The sequence below is a fragment of the Falco rusticolus genome, chromosome 4, assembly GCF_015220075.1.
Source record: "Falco rusticolus isolate bFalRus1 chromosome 4, bFalRus1.pri, whole genome shotgun sequence".
NCBI classification, from domain to species: Eukaryota; Metazoa; Chordata; class Aves; order Falconiformes; family Falconidae; genus Falco; species Falco rusticolus.
The window spans coordinates 30,372,644-30,393,519 of record NC_051190.1 but is presented as its reverse complement, the minus strand read 5'-3'; the positions used below and the strand labels follow the sequence as shown (position 1 = coordinate 30,393,519).

At 40.6% G+C, this 20,876-nt stretch overlaps 1 protein-coding gene across 3 annotated transcripts in view; it reads right to left on the bottom strand.

The window, feature by feature from the left end:
- Positions 1–20,876, bottom strand: part of MAD1L1 (mitotic arrest deficient 1 like 1) — a 380,463-nt gene that overhangs the window by 253,579 nt on the left and 106,008 nt on the right. For all 3 annotated transcript variants that reach the window (XM_037385754.1, XM_037385755.1, XM_037385756.1), the window contains one exon: positions 11,130–11,274. In XM_037385754.1, coding sequence (XP_037241651.1) covers positions 11,130–11,274 — 145 coding nt within the window. The remainder of the gene's footprint in view (positions 1–11,129; positions 11,275–20,876) is intronic.

Sequence of the window (20,876 nt, the reverse complement as noted above, 5' to 3'; positions counted from 1 at the left end):
AAAAAAGAGCAACTGGGGAGAACAACAGTTAAATTGCTTAAATTGCTAATTCAGACACTATATCATTTTGAGAATTGCACATGCATTTTGTAAATTCACTTTGCACATGCCCTGTAGAAGCACACAGCATAAAGCTGTGTGCACATACTAAAAGAAATTTTACTTCACATCCACGCTTATCTTTAATTTAACCACGTGTTTTATGCACAGAATTAGTCTTTCCAGCTGCTCTCCCATTCACATAAGCAAGTAACATCCAGCTGTTGGTCCGGGACCTACCTGGGACCTACGTGTCTCCCATGTGAGGCAGCTAAGAAATGGGGGACTCTTCCAACTGCTTCTCCCAGTGGAAGGAAGACCCTGCTGCTCAGAGGGAGAAAGGGAATAAGAGAATCTCCTCTCCCTGAAAGGAGAATGAGTTCTTGGCACTGTCCCACGGAGCTGGAGCCCGCAGGGCTTCGGGCACACCCCGTGTACCTCAATCTAAACCTACATGCTATACAGTCAGGTAGGTGAAAGCTCTGCCTAGAACCTGCTGCTTGTACTCTGAATGTCCTTCAAATACACAGAAGGACAGTGAGCCCCGAGTCCTGTCATCCAATTCTTTCTATGTTTAGTTTTTACAGCTCCTACAGGCACTTAGGACAAGCCTACGGGAGCTTCAGAGTGCCAACAGGAGAGTGGGGAAAACTGAATGGAGGAAGCTGCACTCACATCTTGGGTGGAGCGAAGGGGTGGGGGGAAGAGTATTCAGCTGCAGCAAAACAACAGATCTTGCAGTTACAGCATGGGCTGTCACAGAAAACTAGCAGAATGCAAATTTTTCTGTGAAAAATATTTGCCATCAATGTCAAACCCAGCCCTCCAGGTGCCTGCAGCTCCTAGGCATGAGATCAGCACAAACTTTGTCAAACGCTTGCAGAAAAGTGATCCATTTGAAACGCTCCCCCCTTCAATCACTTTCACTTCAACCACTTTGTCCTAATTCCTTACGCACAGTCCTGTGGCACCCAAAATAATGTTGAGTAGCAGACCAAGTAGGGTGTAGCCTCTGCTTCCCTCAGGGCTGCATACGGGAGCAAATACCTGGGATGATAGGGCACTGGCTGGGGTAAGCCTGTTTCACTTCCTATGGACCCACACAGTGGCAAGCAAAGGGACACATTTGCTAGAATCCTTAGACAATTCTTCACTACCCAAGGCAAGTAAGGAGATGTAGACACATCTACAGACAGACACATTTAAACGTTGCTACGGCTTGTGCTTCCCTACACTTACAAAGCAGCCTGGAAGCCCCACAGGTCGTAGGACCTTTCTACATACCACCTCTACAAATTATGAAACTCTCATAAAAATACTTCTCTTCCACATTCTGCCAGGAAGAAAGTTAAACATCATCTAATCTTCTTTTCCTGTCTCATGCTCACTCTTTGTTTACCTATTAATCCCTTTCCAAATTCTTGACTTCAGAAAAGGTAGTGGTATTTCTGGGCAAATCCTGAGGCTCTGGATTCATACAGGCAGGAAATTATGGCTCAGTTCCTCCACTGTCCCAAACTGCTTCCACCTGAACAGGAAAATTTATGGTTAATGGTTCTTCACAGCTCCTCATCTAGATGTTCCACAGAGCACTAAAAAAAAATCAGCAGCTGTCCCATATATTGAGAAACTTGTAATATAATAATCTCAGTACATCAATCAGAACTCATTAACTGAAACTAGACCAATTATTCAAATTTGCTGTAGTTTCTATTAAATAAAGTAGTTGTCGTGATCTGAAATACTACCTAGGCAAATGTGTTCATAAAACAGGGAACAGTTCATTTCTCCTCGATGCAACAAATCATGGGTCAAAGACCATTTCCACAATGGTTTGAAACAAAGCTCATTTGACGTCTAATATATTCATCAATTTAAGCAATGCTTGACCTGAGATGTTGTGAACATGCATTGAACAAAACATTCAGTATCACACGATACTGTGCCAGGAGCAATCCAGAACTCCTTAATTCTCCAGACAGTCCTTCAGTTTTATAAAGATTTTGGGTCTTCATTTGAAAGGATGCTCTGAGTAACTGGTGTCTGAGTGGTGCAGCTGTTCTTACCAGAGGCTCACATCACATGTTGAAATAAGCTACTGTGCAATTACTTAATTATCTCTCTCTCCTACCCTTTAAAAAATCCACTGCGATTCAACTTGAAGCAAACCCAGTTAATCCAGTTTTATGGCTGAGAATTTAAACACAGAGAAGTCAGAGATTCAAAGCTGCAGTTCTTGTGGCAATACCACTACTCTAAGAGGCACTGGCATTAATGCCTTCAAACCATAAGTATCTGAGGCACTAAGAAATGCAAAAACCCCTTTTCGTGCAGCTTATCCCAGCGAGTATTTTAGAGCCTGCTGTTCAGAAATCCAAAGCCCCTTCCCCTGTTCTTGGATGCCACCCAAGCTGGTGCCTAACCACCCCACATGGCTACCTCTTGCTGTCTGCCCTTCCCCTGCTTGTGATGCGCAGAAGCGAGGTTTGCTCTGCCCGACTTTCCTTCACAATGACTCCCTCATTCCACCCATTCATCTTCTCGCTTGCTTCTCTGCCATATCCGCTCAACCATCCTTCATAATTCAGGGCTGAGGAGCTAAGGAATAAATGTTACAGCACACGCATCAAGGGAACTATAACTTTGAATTACCTGACCTGGGTGAGTGTAAATTCTCAGCCATAACATTGGATTAACCTAATTTCTTTTTATTGAATATTTTACTTTTGGAAGTCCTACAGCCCTTTCTCTCAGAGAAATATGAGAACTGAAGGTCAAATAAATTCTTTTATGGGTATATTTCTAATTTTAATAATCTAACCTCTTAGCATTGAGCATTAATATCTAGCAGTAGTAGAACAAAGTAGCATCCAGTCAGTATTTTGGGAAAAAAAAGATCACATTTCTATAACCCTTCAAAAATACCTCATAAAATAACTTTCAACTTTGCTGCATATTCTCGATTGTTATAAAATTTTTAAAAACCCTCTAAACACTTAGCTTAAATAGAAATTGTCAGACATAACAGCAGTAAGAATACAGAGGCTGTCCTTGTGCCTCCACCTCAAAAGCATCAGATATAAAGATAGTAATGAACTCTGTATTTTTATCATTACAGAGTTTACCAGCTACATAAAAAGGCAAGAGAATGTATTACACAGAATTGATTCCCAAAAAAATGCTAAGATAATTTTTATGAGCTCTTTCAAGCTTCTAAAAGGGAAAGGGAACCAAGGCACATGAGTCTATTCATCTTCTGCCTCCAGGCTGGTCATTTGAAGCTAACTTCACCATTTCCATGTCAAAAGCCCTCAGGTGACTAGGCTCTGCTCTAACAAAGCTTATCACCTTCATGCCTCTGTGGGACGCATTCCTATACGTACCTATACAGGTACACAAAGTAGAATATCCAAAGTCAGCAAAAAGGCAAATTTATCCATTAGTTATGAAGAATTAGGGCAACATCAGATCAAGAGCAAAAGATCTCACTAGAGAGGATCCAGTGGAAAGCCAGAAGGCAAGGGCAGACAGCACTCCCCACCATCAGCAGTGCTCACAGCCAGGGAACCAGCTCAGGCCTCTCAGATCCAGAGATCCCTTCAAGAGATGCAGACTGACAAGTCAGCAACCAAGGGAACTCTTAGGCTTTGGAAAGTCATTTTGGAGCAGGCTAAAGTAGTGAGAACACAACTCCGCTACTTTCTTCACTAAGTAAAAAAAATGAGTAGTAAACCTATGGCCAAATCAAGCAAAGTAAGGAAACTCATGTCAAACAAAGAAAACGAAGCAAAAGAAAAGCAGGTAGTTGTCTTGGAGCCCACGCCAGAAAACATGCATTTCTCCTGTCTTTCAAGAATCTGCAGCTCTCACTTGAGAAACAGTAATATTTTCTGGTTTAGTTTAAAGATACTTCCTCCTTCCAAAGGGTCTCTGTGCACTGCTTCAGAAGTACTGCAGCCAGCCTCTTCTCTAAACACGTCCATTTCAGCTCTCCTTAGCCATTCTTTAGACTCTACAACAGTGTTAGCAAACGATAATAGTAGGCCTCATGGAACAACCTGTTTCAAAGGAAAATGTCTTGTACTCATTTTATTCTGGAAAACAGTTTCCATTTGCTTAATATAGTCATGATATTTTACTGAGGTAATTATACTCTTAGCTATCAGTAACAATTAAACCCTTAGACTGAGGTTGCTTAATAAAGGTCTCAAAATAAATAACACATTCCAAACACAATATTTTAAAATGTCAAGCATGCAAATAAGATCTTATAATGAATATAACGAAGCATCAAGTATAAATCAGCACAAAGTTAGTCTGTCATTGTATAAATCTCTGCAAAAATTGCCTTTAGACTGTTGTGGGATTCTGATCAGCATGCTACAAAAGGGCAGTGCAGGCACTGCAGATGAAACCATTTCATTAAATGTTATGACTGCTTCATCAGAAAGGCAGGGGGACGTCACCAACACTGCTATGTTTCTACAGTTGCAGAGCTGAGTGACTTGCGTAACGCAGTCAAGACTGTGGTGAAGCTGATAAAATTTGCATTTGTTCTGTTGTATCTTCCGTAGCAACTTCCATGAAAACTCCAGTCAGACCGTTCCATTGCAAGCCAAATAAACCCAGAAGCAGATAAATTAGGGGCTACAGACAAAGGAGAAAAATCACACTCAGACTCCAAGATCTAGAGATATATGACATCAGGTCAATAGGTCCTGGAAAACTGTTACATATGGAAGGTGAGAGCATGGTTTAAAGACCCTTACAATGCAGACAGCAAGATGATTAAAAAAGGTGAAGCAGATCAGTGACAGAAATTTTTTAAAAAACAGTCAGGAAAAGTGTTGTCAGAATAAATATTTGCAGAAATCTCCTTGAGGAGCATCCACTGCAGGCAAAGAGTGGTACAGCAAAATATGTCCAATGCTGCTACGTTTGTGAGGCAGCTGCCCGAGGTCCAGAAGGTGATGGTTAGGTGGAACAGGAATAAAACATAACACAGTAAGTAACTAGAAGAAGTTACTAAAAAAGAAAAAATCACAACAAATTTGGGTTATATAGGGGGAAAAAAACCTCCAGTGTTAAAAGAAATCCTCCCAGAACTCTTTCCCTGAAGCACCTCCACCTCACAAGACACAGAGTTGTCAGACACCAACAAAACCAAACACAAAATGTGTTTTTTCATCAGCCCCAACAGCAAATGTCTATAGCAGCTGTCATCAAACCCCCAAACACTACCTTCTCCTCACAAAACTTAGCTCGCTTTACCCAGTAACACAGACACTCCTGTGTGAGCCACAAACACGAAGCCCAACAACGGCTCTGCATCAGACTGAGCTCAGGATCAATGTAACACCAGCTAATGAGGGGGGAGATACTTTTCATAAAAGCATCTACCCCATCTCTGATCTACCTTAGTTAGTCTTCATCCTTTAAAAAAGGCGCCCTACAAGAACAGTCTGGGAATTAAAATTTATGATGTTAGTGGATATTAAAGTTACAATTCAGCAGAGACCTGTTCAAACCCCCTGTACTCCACAGGCAGCAACTACCTCTTTCTCTCTGTCCCACAGCTGTTAATGATCTTCTCTCTTCCCTTGCTATCATACCCCTCCACCCACAACTACCAATCACCTTTTCTCTGAAATGATTTAACTGATTAATATAATTCAGTTGAAATTAAAGGGAACTGTCCTCAATCTAAAAAGTTGTTGAGTCTCTTTCAAACACAGAGTGCCTTGGCTCCTCTCTTCCCAAGCACGCAGGATGATCGAGCAAGTCCTGTCTCACGCAACAAAACCTGCCTTGCTGAATTACAGAAGAGGCAGCAGTAGAATTGCTTTAAAATGTATTTATTTGCAGGCATAAAAACAAGTTAACTTCCATGGGTTTATAAAAACCTATGATGGGGAGCCACGGTGAGATGAGGGAGAGGACTGGCAAGGGCCAGGCTGACAGCAGTTAACAATCACACATAGCATGGCAGCACAGCTGGTGATGCGTAAGTAAATGAGATACATGCAGTCGAAGTGGCTTGAAGGAAGGAAGAAGCATCATATTGTAACAGCCAGGGAGAAGCATTCAAACTACTCGTAACACAAACAAGCAGCTCAGTTCTGCCCCAGAGCTGTCCATACTACCTGGACACTGAGCACAGGGTATGATATCCAAAAGAAGGTCTGTGGCAAGGCATCTGTTTGCCAGAGTGGGTGGTTTTATTGCTACCAAGTGCAATATTTAAAGCTAATTTTTCACATATCCCTGGAAAAATGTTAATTCACCTTCTTTGCTGAACGCCCAGAACTTTAAGATCCTTCCCTGTGCTTTAAAATCATCTGCCTCCCAAGCAAAAAATGTAAGACCCAATATGACAGAGAAACCATCAGCATTATTTTAAATCTTTACTGATTACAAAACAAAGCAGATGGCAAATCAAGTCACGAACTCTGCATCTGCCATGCTTAATGAACAGTTTAATTACCTAGTCCCATTTCTGATGCATCTCTGCCATTCTCAGCTCTGGGAGTCACTTAGATACTTCGCACTGACTCTTGCAAAGATACCTCAAGGAACATGGGGTATGAACAGTCCGCTGGAGTTGGTTAATCAATACTTGTTTAATCTCCAACTTTTATGGTGATGGCCTAAATTATGTCGCAATAGAAACAGATTTCCTATCAGATCACATGATCTGGTTGAAAGCTTAGAAAACAAAAGGGAATTTTTCAGCTTCTTCTCCAGGCAGTGGAGTACCCAAAGGCAGACAAATGCACAGACAGAAAATAAACACAGCAAAACAACAACATCCAGTACAATCAGATAAACTCATCTGCTGCATTATGCCTTACACAAGAGCAAGGGATGCAATCAGGACAGCCTACATTCACAAAGTCTACAATTTGAGAAGCAAACTGGACTCATTTGGAAGAAGTCACAAGAAGTAACCAAAACTGGGCTTCACATTTTGAGTTTTGGTGTATGCAAACAGGCAAGGGATTCCCACGAAGGATCATACACTGGCTGCAAAAGAAGCAGGAAATTTTGTCTCTGGTCAGATTTGCTGCACACGTTACAGGCTGCTCCTACCCACCCTGCAGCTTCATGCAGGTAGATCCAACCAGCTTGGACACAAAAGAAATAACTGTTTTAAGGAGTCACTAAACTGCATGTGTGCAGGAGAAGAGCCTGGCAGGTCTAAACCCTAACAGCAAGCTAAGTAAGGAATACAGGTAAGGGCTGACTGCAACCAGATAAAAATCACACAAGGAGAGGAGGAGGTGACAAGCCTAAAAAGATCCATGCAAGCCAGTTGTTGGCCCTCCACATCAGAAGGCTTTGGGAACCCTCCAGTGTGCCTTTATTGCTTTTCTCCAACCACACTCCTGCTGCACAAAGTCCATTTGTACCTTCTGAAAGCTGCCCTCCCGAAACAAAAAGACCAGAGCTTGCTTTCCATTAAATACTGACTCAATCAGCTGCTTGCACTCAGATAAGGATTTTCAGAAAGGGTTTTACATTTCAGAAGACCTACATGTCATAAAATTTCCCAAGAGATTCAGATTTTAGCCATTTGGTAGCAGAATTGACTGTTTCTAATAAGCCTACTTCATAAACAAAGAGCAGAGGTTGTGTGCAAAGCTCTCAGAAAAAGAGAAATACTCACAAGCTTAAGGACAGCATAAAAGTCAAACACAAAACTGTGTAGGTAAACATGGCATTCAAAGCCAATACAACAGTAAATCAAAAAGGAAAAAGGGCAGAGGTGGACTAGGTCTTTGCCCAGCACTTCAGATTATGTCCCACTACAGCTGTATCGGAATTACCTCAGGTATTATAGCAAAGATTAAAGATTACCCTAAAACTCTGAGCAAGCCAAAGCAAAAAGACAGCACAACAGACAGGAAATCCAGTCAAGTGGATTTCTGTAAGAGTGAGTGAATACAAATCTTCAAACATCAAATTCTTTTGCATCACCTTCAGTGAACAGACTGACGGTCCAGGAGATACCTTCAAGCCGTCAATGTCTGCAAACCTCTAGGGCATACAAATCTAGTCTTATGTTTCACTGAAAAAATGTAGATTAGAAAACTTAAATACTGCCCCGAGATTTACAAGGACATACGGGAGAAAGTAATGAACTAACATGTTCTAAACAGCAGCTTGTCAACAGGAATAACCAGGATGCAGCTCCCGTGCCAGCCCCCTGTCACTGTCAGAGGTGGAATCAGCTGGGCTGGACTACTGCAGTAGTGCACCACAGACAGGACAAGGCTGCTCTTCAAGCCAGGGAAGAGAGATTTGTAGTGACTCACAGAAGAATCCTAGACTGATAACTGTGCCAATTCCAAATGGTAAACCAAGTGGAAAAGCCCACGTAAGGTCAAGAAAGCCCAAAAGAAGCAAATGAGGCAAGGAAGCAAGCCACGGATGGAGAAGTTAAACGCACTGAAATGGAAAGATGAGAGCAACCAAGAAAGACAGAGAATGTAGTGAGGAGAAAATGAACAAGACTGAACAAGTGAGACAAGCAATCTGTGAAAGCCAAAAAGTATTGCTTGAATCTTGAGGAAAAAAAATGCAACAGTCATAAAAGTAAGCTGAGAAGGAATCGGATTGGCCTAGCAAGTATGAGAGTAGGTTTACAACTAAAATATTTGGTACTGCTGTTATCAAATGAAGAACAGCTTATTGTTTTCTATTGATCTTTTAAAACACATTCAAGGCCTGAGACTTCCAGGTTACAATTTGAGCTCAAAGAAAGAATAGCTGTTACTGCATTAAACTTGCACTGTTGAACACGTCTGATGCCTTTCAATCCTTATTTGCACAGCATACAGGAACAGATTCACTGCCCTACTAGAGGGTCAAATATACACAAATGCAAAAAATCACACTATCAAAAGCAATAGCAATTCAATCTTATATATAATAGTCTCCCCTAAATTAGATTTTCACAGTCCTATTTAACAAGACAAAGATTCAATAGAGAGAGCTCATCTTTTCCATTCTCAAATTACATAGAAGCACACTGTACTACTGATGCCACTAATTAGATGATTAAATACCATTCTAGGTGATATGCTTTCAATGTAAAATAATTATTTTTGACAGGCAATATATTTGCTCAATCTCATTTTAGATCACAATATCATACTTTTTTAATTAAATGAAATTCCTTCTTCTGATTTTGCATAAAAAGAGCAACCAGCAGGAAAACAGTGCTAAGGATAGATTGCCCAAGTACCACAATGCAGGTACTTCTTCACAAAGGACCCCGGGCATTCTGTGGATGGACTAGATGGTCTGTAAAGGTCCCTTCCAACACAAACCACTCTATGATTCCATGAATATAAATTTTCAGAGACAACAGAGTCTTTATTCCTTTAAAAACGGTCAGTTGAGGAATCACTGAACACATGAAAACCTTCCACTGTCAAAACACGTTTATTTGCCATGGGCTGACAAAGGACATTTCCAACTTCTCCTCTACTCGTCTTCTGGGAGAGGACAGCAAACAAATCTTTCCATATAAATTAGGTTATAATTCATTACATGATAAAATACTGTTGACTTTTTGTCCAGTACTTAAAGTAATAATATTTTTGTATTCTATGATAAAACTTATTTCTGCTGAGGACTGGAAATAAGTTAACAAAGGGAATATTTTAGTAAACATCTGAGAAACTTCCTTCAGGGCTGAGCAATGCTAGACAGCTAAGAGGTTGCAAATGAAGGAATTGAATTGGGTTCAGTGTCCACCTGTGTCATATCCAGCCATGCCAGCACCAAACTAGAACACTACAGAGGGCTGTCTGCTGCTGGGGGTATTAGAAACACCAAGGAGAAGAGATGCCTTTTCTGTTGCCATGACAGAAACATGGAAAGTTTGGTCCATCCACCGATTGCCTACCTCAGTGTGAAGCAGAAAGAACTGCTGTCATTTTTCTCTTCTCACTTATATGACTCTCCATGGCATCAGATTCTGCAGCCAGATCTGATAGAATATCCTCTTGTAAAGTGGTTGCTTCATGCTTCGAGAAGCTCTGCTTTCCGCACTATATATCACAGTTTCTTTGGCTCAACAATGACACGGAATTACACAGAATTGCAGAATTGGGTGCAACACAATTAAAATCAATCCAAATGCTTTAGTTGATGCTGAAAATTAAAGCTTAAAGCACAAGCAACACAACACCTCCTTTCCCCCTTGCTCAGTCACTCCCATACCAGCACCTTTCCTCCCCATACATTGATGTGCCTGTCTCCCTCTCACATGCTCTGACTACTTGAGCCTGACCTTACGTACACACATAAGCTTACTTACATGAGCAGCTTTATAACACCAGGGAGACTGCTCAGATGAGTGAAGTTTTCTAAGGAGTATTCTTGAAAAGTGAAGTAACTACCATTCTGACTATAGAGAATTATTATTCCCTCTGGGGGAAGACTGCCCTCAGGATTTAATATAAAGTTTTCAGCGCTCTACAGACTTCAAAATTATTGTATAGATTTCATCACGAGAGCATACCTGATGTAGGATAATGCAGACTTCTTTGATATATCCTATAGAAAGGGTCTTAAAACGTATTTTCAATTTACTGGTCTAGTGCCTACCATTACATTCAAACAGACTTTCAGCAGAAGAGGAAGGCAAATCTCTTACTCTCTGTAAATTGTTTTTCCACAGGAACAGTTGACAAGGTGCCGTCATTTCATTCTCTTTAGGAAAGCAGGTGATTCACCCAAAGCCATTATAAATTCCCTTCAGTGGCTCAAAACACTCTAGTGACAACATGATTCAATTCTCTGCCCTCACACAAATGCCAAGCCTGAGACAAAGTCATGTATTGCCAATGCAGCATGAGCCCAGATGGGAGGAACGCTAACAAAGCCTTAGGATGTACTACTGCTTTTATTCTAATACAGTTCTAACGACATTTCACGTCTTATGTAGCACCCAGTACACAAAGACCCCATAGTAACTTTGTAGTACCAGTTATGGAGGTGAACAAAGAAGAAAGCAAGGACTGCACCTACAGGAAAGAAATAAGGGCACAGGCTTTTCCAAGCACTATCTAGAAACTCACCTTGGTGAGCAGCAACACACGTTTCTGCAGCCGTCTGACCAGTGCTTCATGCTGCTCACGTTTCTTCTTCTCATCCAAGAGTTGGCTCTGAATTCGTAGTATTTCCTCCTGTAGCTGCTGCCGGGCCTTCTCTAGTGTTCGGGCACTAAGAAAGATAATACAGACTGGTGAAATCTTGACCACTGCCTCTTAGTCAGAGAGATCAGAAAAAATGGGCAGAGAAGCATCACCACGATACCTGGACATTGGGGCTGGTGTCATTTCATTTTACGGCTGCACCACTGCAAACAGAATAGCTGCAGTCTCATTACCAGCAGTTCTCAGAAAAAGATAGGAGAGAAGAACCACCCCCAGTAACAGCCTTCTTGTTCAGCATGAAGCAATTACTGGAACCCCACATATACAAAGCATTTAAATAACTGCATATCTATTTCAAAATCAACCAATCTGCCCTTCAGAAGATGCCTCATTTTCAACAAACGATTCACAGTCTTGGGTTCTACTGTATCTTTTCACCTTTTTCTAAAAAAGTAGAAGCAAAACTGAGGTTTAATATGATCTGCTTTGACAGATAATACCCAGCAAGTAATTACAGCCACCACCTGGACATTGCTCTTGCCAGCTACCTATATTGGAAGAGAAATGTCTTCTGAGGCCAGGTGATTAGCACTTCTTTTGCAATGTGGACATGATTCTCAATTCAGCCAGAATAGCCTGGTCCCTCTTCTCAGCTCTCTGCAGCATGACACGGTAATGCACAATTATTATCCATGTATTCCTGGAGATATTCTTCATGCATGCCCTTCAGACACTCAGTGTGCTGCTGGGACACTAATGGGTAGCTGTTCCAAGGCACACATAGAGCAGCTCATCACAGATCAAGTATGCTGGCAAAGTACTTGATCAATAACAAAGTAAGAATGAAATTATTCTTGTGATTATTGAGAGTCGGCTCATAATTTAAGCATGTCAAGTTTATCCAAGACTTCACTAACTTTAGGTATTTAAAGAGTGGGCAGGACATGAAAAAAGGTACTGCACACAAGTCATAAAGCCTCAAGCAAGCTAGAAAGACCGAAACAAACATCTCTAGTTTACTCAGGAACTGATAATCTTTGTTTCTCTGATGACAAAAACAGCATCGAAAAATTTATAAATGCTTCAGAAGGGTACTCTTTATCATTATTATTAAAAGAAAATTAATAAAAAAAAGCTTTTAAATAAAATAGCACTATTGTTAAGGCATTGCTTAGATAGATCCAAAAAGGGAACACTGCCTTAAAAGACACTTGGTATAAATCAAGTACCTCTTGCACTACCATGTCACCAAACCATACTTCTTGGGAAATTTATGTAGGAATTCACCAAAATCCCCAAGCGGCTGTCCCCCTACCTCAAAATCTCCCCCTTGAATTAAAACATGCATTTTAAAACACTGGATGAATTAGAAGCCTGTTTAAAGCTCCAGTTCAATTCTGAACCACTCACAGACCAATTTAATAATCAGGGACTATGGAATAGTCTCTTCATTGTTGTATTCAGGTGGGAAGGTTCATCAAGAGGTCTTCAAATCTGCATTTGAAAATGTATAATTTCATTACCAGGGCACCAATGCTTCCTTGGTTCTGTTTTAATTAATCACTTAAAAAGGGAACCTGCACCCAAGAATAGTATCTATGGTGATGGAACATGAAGAAGCACCAGCCTTGCACTGGATACTCTCTTCCCCATCCTAACCTCAGCAAACATCTCAATTTCAGTCTCTTGAGTACTTCATACGAACACTAGCCTTTTTCATACTGAATAATGCAAGAATTCCACAAGAACAAAATAGAGAATCAACTCTTGTTGGATTCTGCAAAATCAATCCATATTAAAAAATTTCCTGGAAGCCAGCATCCTAAGATGACAAACAGCAGGTTGAGTCCTGGCATACTGTGAAATATGGGATAAAATTAAGTGGTATAACCGAAACATCAAATGTCACAAACACATGCCACACAAGAAGTGATTACTTGCAGTGCAAAAAACCCACATCATTCAGAAGTTACAACTGCCAAATTACAAAGATACCCACCACTGCTCTCCAGCCCATCCTTTTGTCGGAGGCTACCCCTTTGCAGCGTAGCTAGCAAACTCGAACACATGCTCACAACGTGCTCACACTGCTGCTCAGCTCACAATACAGCATCCTACACCTTAAACATGCCTTCAGGGGCAATTTAGGCTGACTAATTTCCAGTTGATGGACACAAGTTGGATAAAATCTTAAAACATACATGAAGATTCATCACACCATGCCTCTGAAAATCCTAGGCTTAAAACACTTTCCAGGCACCTTGCACTAAGACTGATTTCTTAAGCTTGTGCTAAGACAGACTTTAGGCCCACATATACGTGCCAGCCTACCAAGTTTGCAACAGGTCAGCCTCCAGTACACGGCAGAATAGATGGGTGAGACCAAGTAATCTCAGCTACTGTCTTAAAAGTCACTGTAGTTTGTTCAACAATATTGCTTTTTTATGCATAGGGTAAATGTAAGTACAAAAACCTCATCAACTGTGTTATAACAAATTAACTCGTGCCACAGAAACCCTACTGCAAATATTATTTGCCCTATCAAAGAAACTTAGTCCTCATTAGAGTCAGAACAGAACTAAAAATGCAAACATAGGATTAAATACTACAAAAGAGCCAGAATCTTGCATTTGATTATTGCAAACCATTTTGATAGGACAAATTTTTTTTCTTACTCTCATGACATTGTGACCTATTTCTACAAATGCTGAGTGGACTGACGGATTATGATTGAACTGACATTCACAATGAAAAATAAGGTATGTGCTAGGTTTCTGTTCTGGTTTTGGCTGGGATAGGGTTCATTTTCTTCCTAGCAGCTGGTACAGTGCTGTGTTGTGGATTTAGGATGAGAACAATGTTGGTAACACACTGATGTTTTCAGTTGTTGCTAAGTAGTGTTTATACCAAGTCAAGGACTTTTCAGCTTCTCATGCCCTGCCAGTGAGTAGGCTGCGGGGGGACACAAGAAGCTGGGAGGGGACATGGCCAGGACAGCTGACCCAGCCTGGCCAAAGGAACGTTCCATACCATATGACATCATGTTCGGTATATAAACTGGGGGAGAGCTGGCTGGGGGCTGCTGCTCGGCAACTGGCTGGGCGTTGGTTGACGAGTGGTGAGCAACTTCATTGTGCATCACTTGTTTTATATATTCTAATTCTTATATTATTAACATTATTATTATTTTCTTCCTTTTCTGTCCTATTAAACTGTTCTTATCTCAACCCATGAGTTTTCTCACATTTCCAGTTCTCTCCCGTATTCCGCTGTGGGGGTGGAGCAAGCAAGCGGCTGCGTGGTGCTTAGTTGCCAGCTGGGGATAAACCACAAGTTTCCTTCTTGAAATAATGAAAAATATTTGAGATTCACATCTCATGAAGAGGAGACATTCAGGCACATACACACCTCTCAAATTAGGTTGAAATACGACTGTTTTAAAACATGAGAAGAGTTAAGCAAAGAGAGACAAATAGGCCATTTCCTCAGTCATTGCATGGCGTTTGCATCACCTTTTCCTATCAGCCTCAGATCAAATGTGATATTAATGTACGTAAAAATTAAATGCCAGATATGTTTATGAAAGCAGAAACAATACTTAAACTCTCTGAACTGACTGTGACCATAGGTTTCCTTGCTATAGGAAGCATGAAATTCAACTTCCTTACAACTCTCCACACCATGCCAAAGTAAATTATCAAGATCCTTTCTTCCTCTCTTAGGAAAGATTGATAATTCTTCCAGAAACTGCACCAAATACAACATAAACTGTCTCTAAGAAAAAATCCAAAAAGCTGGTTATGTTCCTTATTGACAACAAAAGAGGATTTGAAAGTAGATATCCAGTAGCAAACGCCATTGAAGTTAGACATGTGCACTCTTCTTCCACACTGATGACACCTATGACTTTTCAAAAGTAATTGCTTGCTCAAAACAAGCATTAAAAAAAAATAATGAAATAGGCAGGCACAAAGTTCAACATAAGCTTGAAGAACTGGCATTTTTCTAAAATCTTTGCAAGTTCAAAGTAAACCTTTTACGCCTTGAAGAGAAAAAGTCATTTCTGTTTATCAGACTATTAATGTTTCTTGTTCCACATCCCAGTGGATGAGATGCCAACATCTTTCTGTTCTAAGCTGTTGAGACTCTTCATATTTTGCTCTTCTCTTCTGTAATCCACTTCAGTGTAATCTTAATGATGAAACTTCATTTTCCAGAATGTTCTTTTTAAGACTGAGAACAATGATGGCAGAAAGTGAATACTGAAGCTGTAAGATACATTTTAATAATCCCCTTCAGAAAATTACAAAAGCAGCTGACAGCTCCCCACCCCCAATGATCCATAAAACATTATTTTAATCATTTCATCCTTTCAGTAGCCAAGTAACCACCTCAGAGAGATTAAAAAAGTAACAGGGAAAGCAAACAGGATTCCAGAATCAGTCTGTATATCAACCTGAGAGGAAAACACAAAGTCCACAGTGGCACATAGACAATTAGAGGATCAACACTGTCTGGGTCATGTTGCAACTCTGGAAAAGATGACACACTTACACATACCAGGGCCAACTGTCAGAAACAAGGATCACATCAAAGAGAAAGCACCGAAAACCAAAGAGTGTGGATGGGAAGAACATTGAAGAGGCACAGAGGGAAAACACGATGACAGTGCTATTGCACAAACATAACAGAAAGAAGAAACACGCTGCAACTATCAATGTCTTCATGTCAGAGTCCAAAATAAAAAGGTTAGCACACAAGCTAATGAGGCAAAAAGGAGCGAGGGAAATTGTTTTGCAGCAAGACGTTTGGATGAAGAAAAGCACACCCATTCCTGAGGCTTGACAACTTGCAGCCTTCTCAACGTATCCACACATTTATAGACAGTACACACAGGCATAAACCATGCTGTAGACTGATAAACAGAGAGCTTGAACAAAAATGTTGGTTTTCATTCTGGTTCGTCTCCCCCAGGTTTTATAAGCCCAAATGGAGGCATAAGTAGCAACAGGGCAACTCCAGCATGTGTTCATACTGTCTGGTGGGTTAGCCAACAGAACATCCCTGCCTGTGCCTTCCCTCAAGGCTCCTCCCAATCTCTACTTTCTGGCACAGCCTTCCCCCCACCCATCCTCTGCCTAACCTGCCTCCACAGGAACCACCATCTGGGATGGGAATTCAAAAGAAGAAACAGAAGGGAGATCATGAGGACAAAAATAGCCTGACTTAAAAAGGGACAGGGCACAGGAAAGAAAAGGTGGGCCTTAGTAAAATGAGAATTTCAACCTTATGTTAAAAAGGAAAAAAAAAAAAAGATCCATTATAAAATGCTGCTGAAAAGATGGATGAGGGCTCTAAGAACACTGCTGCAGAATGGAGCTGCCTCAACTAATAAATTTCAGGCAGGTAAACTAGAAAAGCAAACATCAGGAACGAGATTATTTTAGTGCTACAAGTATTTCCACTCAAAAGCTAAAGGTTTGAGTGCTAACTTTTATTCGAATAAGATTGTTTGGCACCTTATTCTGCTTCCTTTCTTCTTCACATGCAAAATTGCAAACATACTGAAGCAGCAGCATCTATTCCTGCTCTGGAACACTGTGCTGCTACTGCGACGCGCACAAGTGGGAACTGTGGAGGCCAACGCTTCCCTGTTATCTGTTATTTGCCTACTACATTCAGAAGGAGCAACAATACAAAATATTAACATCTTTAGTGGAAGTTATTACATGGGCTGTATTTTATTTAAAGCTTTAACTGTGCCGTGTAGAGAGGCATATGAAATACTGCTACAGAAAATTCTACACAAAACAGTCTACCGAGAGTCAGTAGGAAAACAAGCTTTTTTTGTTGCTATTTATTTCTCCCAAGTCTTCAGGAAACGTCTGCAAACTTTGCCTTGGTTCACGCTTCGTATTTTCTCAAAGACCTTTTATGTAACTCACCATTACCATGCTTCCATAAATCACAGATCATTCAAAAATAAGCAGTTCATACATCACGTTGCTGTTGTACATCCAAGGAAGACTTGAAGCACACTGAGTTTATAATGAGGGAAAACATAAAGACAATTATTTTGCTAGTGTGGACAGGTGAAATGGGTAAGCAGCAGACAGATGTTTGGAGATTTATTGGTACACTGACAATATGTTTTATCATTGAGACAGTATTTAATTTTACTCCCCAACCAGCAGTATACATAACAGGCTGAGAAATGCAGTTCCTTCAAAGTGAACACTTACAGACCAGGAATAAATTTTATATTCTAGCCCCGGTACAGTAGCCACAACTGACTGGCAGGAGTTAGGATTTACTAAAAGAAATTCACATCAGGCACTTTCTGCTTCCTTTCACTACGAGGTCAACACGCTTGCTGCAACACACATGGCTTTGCTGACCACAAGAAGCCACAGGAACCAAAACCAGGAGCATTGCCAAAATACAAAGCCCAGCACAGCTCTATCTGAACGGATACTTAATCAGCCACTCAACATGAGATTTACTGTCATGCTATTAAATATGCTTTCCACACTCACCATCAAGATGACAATAAAAGCAGTGTCTTAATAAATGAGAGACTTCTGGGGTCTGGTTTGGTTTTAAGTTGAAACATGAATAATTTGTCAAATACATCCCTCACTGAATTCTGGAATGTAAAGTATTTCAAGAGTGAGATAACTACAGGCACAAACATCCTTTTTCTAAGCCTCCAAACCTAAAGTGTTCATAAGGCCAAAGCTTCTATTAAAGGCATTTATTTGGTGAACAAAACTTCTGCTAGTATTTAAAAACCACTGAACCCACACTGTTTGTTGCATGCTTATTAACTTGAAAATGCTGCTGTCTTCAGTATAACTGGCTACAGGAGAAATCAAGCTGATAGTTGAATACACAAAGTGATTTATAATAGCTTATGTAGACAAATTATTACGGGCTTTTGGTATGTTCAAATGCTCATGGCTCTTGTTCTGAATCAACAACAAGTCAGATGCAGTTGCATCCTGAGCAAACTGATTCCCTTTGCAGTGCTTGGTAAAGAAGCAAGTACTAAATGTTCTTAATAAAATGCAAGCAATTAAGAAGCGGGAGTTAAAAACAACAGTCCTCTAAGATTATTAACACAGCATATAGCCTGCACAGCATGTATCATCTATCTATGTATCATAATTTTGTATATGGCATTTGGCAATTACGGAGGACTGCCTATTTTTAAAGAGCATTCACTGATAAGGATCTTCCACTCCTACTCTGAGATAAGAATAACCCCCGCTAGGTTCTTTCCAACACTGCAGGCAACAGGACCCACACTACGGCAATGCCTTCTGACCACAGATTGATAGACCAAAGGGAGGCAAGATGTTCACTAAATTGTTCAAAATACATCACAATGAGTTGGGAAGATGAACATCTCCGTTCCAATTATTTCAATAAGAGAGCCGTGCTCATTTGGTCCCCTTTGCAGGTCCCAGCTTTTGCTCTGGCAGCATCACTGGCTGGTGAGGAAGGTCAGCCCGTGGGTAATAATGTCAGTAAGGAAACACAGGGAGCTTCAGCACCCAACAATTGGAAATGACTGCTCCCTTCCCCATCACACCCCACACCAGCTCTGAACATTCCGTGCAATGCAAGGGAGCAAAATCCTGAGAAAGGGAACTGTCACAGGAGGCAGGAAAACAAACAAACAAAAAAGCCCAAAAAACCCAACCCCAAGTAAGAATTTTGAAAGAAAACCTTCCTTCCAGCCAGGATCCAAGCATCCTCTCTGCAGCTGGCTTTATTTACATCATCTAATTCAAATTCTAAATGCTTTGAAGTGTTATTACACTTTTTTTTCCTTGAAAACAAAAATGACAACAACTGAAACAAAACTGGGAATGAGAAAGCCCAAAGATTGAAATAATTACTAATCAAAGCAGAGGCCTGTACATGGGATGGTGAAGTCACTGGCCAGCTCTACCCAGTAATTTCTCTTCATGTCGGCTCTGATGAGTTTTATATTTCTAACATTTCATCAATTTGAATCACTAAATTCGATTTGCATTCACAGATAAACAGAGAGGGAATAATAAATACTCTCATCTGACCTTGAAGTGTGACACAGAAAATTGCCCTCCATGATTTCATTTCAATCTGAACCATAATGAATAATGCAGTTGGCCCCATCAGTTACCAATCTATAATCACACTTGTGGGCTGGATGAACTCACGGCTGTGCCTAAATGGGATGAAGAAAGTCAAAACTTCTCACTCTTTTTGTACCGTTTTTTTCTGCTTCTCCCATACTATTGAGGTTAAGCTTCTACTTTGAGGGTGAGATGCCCCAGCAACTCCACTCGCTCCCAACTATTGATTGGGGGTTGCCTCAATGATTTCGATTTGTTGCACAGTCTAAAGTGAGAAGTGAGGTGAAGGCATTGCACAGTTTTCTCATCCCAACTCAGTATTATGTGCATTGCAAAAAAATATCCTGTAAAGGCTATACATTCAATAAATATTCTCCCTCCCAGCAAGCTGTCAAGTCACAGGCCCAACTCTCCGGCACTGATGTGAAGCACAGCAACACAGCACAGACAACTGGTGACATGAACATCACGAGTGACTAAGAATATTTCCAAATTCTGTTACACATTCAAACCAACACTTATCATGAGAGCGGAAAAGTCATCTGGGAATAGGCAGCATGAGAGCTGAGGAGCTGTAAAGAATAAAGGACTGATAAAGAGGAGCAAAAAAAGGAAAATTTGCTTGAAGTAGGGAAAGAAGTGAGTAGGAGAATGGTTGTGCTGAATGAACCTGTCAGCAAACAAATCTGCTGAAATTCTAGGCTCTTGACAGTTAGATAATAGCTTATCTTAATGAAATAAAGAGGGTCAAAGTGTTTAGATGAGAAAAACAAAACATTAAACCCTCCACTGCAATATAGCAAGCGAGTCCTCACAGACTCATGACTCATTACAGCTTCGTGAAGGTTCTGCAGATCTGTTTCAAATGACCTTTTCCAATGAGATCTCATTTCCAACGTGCATTACTGTACTCCACAGTGAAATGAGTATTGTATATTGCTGTTCAGTCACTTTCTTTTTTTAATATCTGAATCTAAGACTACCTGAATAAATCTACAGAAACACAGTTGTCTAAAATATTTCTTGCGGAACAAATCAGTGATGGACCCCCCACCATAACTCTCCCTAAAATTCAAAGCTAGAGCTCAGCATTTCAGCTTCAGGCTTTTGTCAGTGAAAATCCCTCCAGGTTATATGATGAAAACCTGTCTAGGTTTTCACTGGGGACTCAGAAGAGAATCTGTAACGGATATTTATTGACAACAAATAAACCCAAATAATTAAGCGCTACCCCCTAGCACGTACCCATGGGACACTGATGCAGAAAAAAGTAAACGAATGGCTGAAAAGTCATTTAACTATCTATGACAAGCACTCCGACAGACTGCTGTTCTTAGCTTTTCTTTCTCACAAACACCAATTTAGCTTCATCTCATATCTGCCTCCCACCTGCTTTGACTCAACTTAAGTCAAAGCAGTCTACCATGATCCAAGCCATATTAAGCACAGCATTATAACAGACAAGCTAATGGTTAAATCCAAAATAGGGAAGCATATTAAGCCTGCAAAGGTCTTAAAAATTCCCTGATGAAATAACCTGACCAGT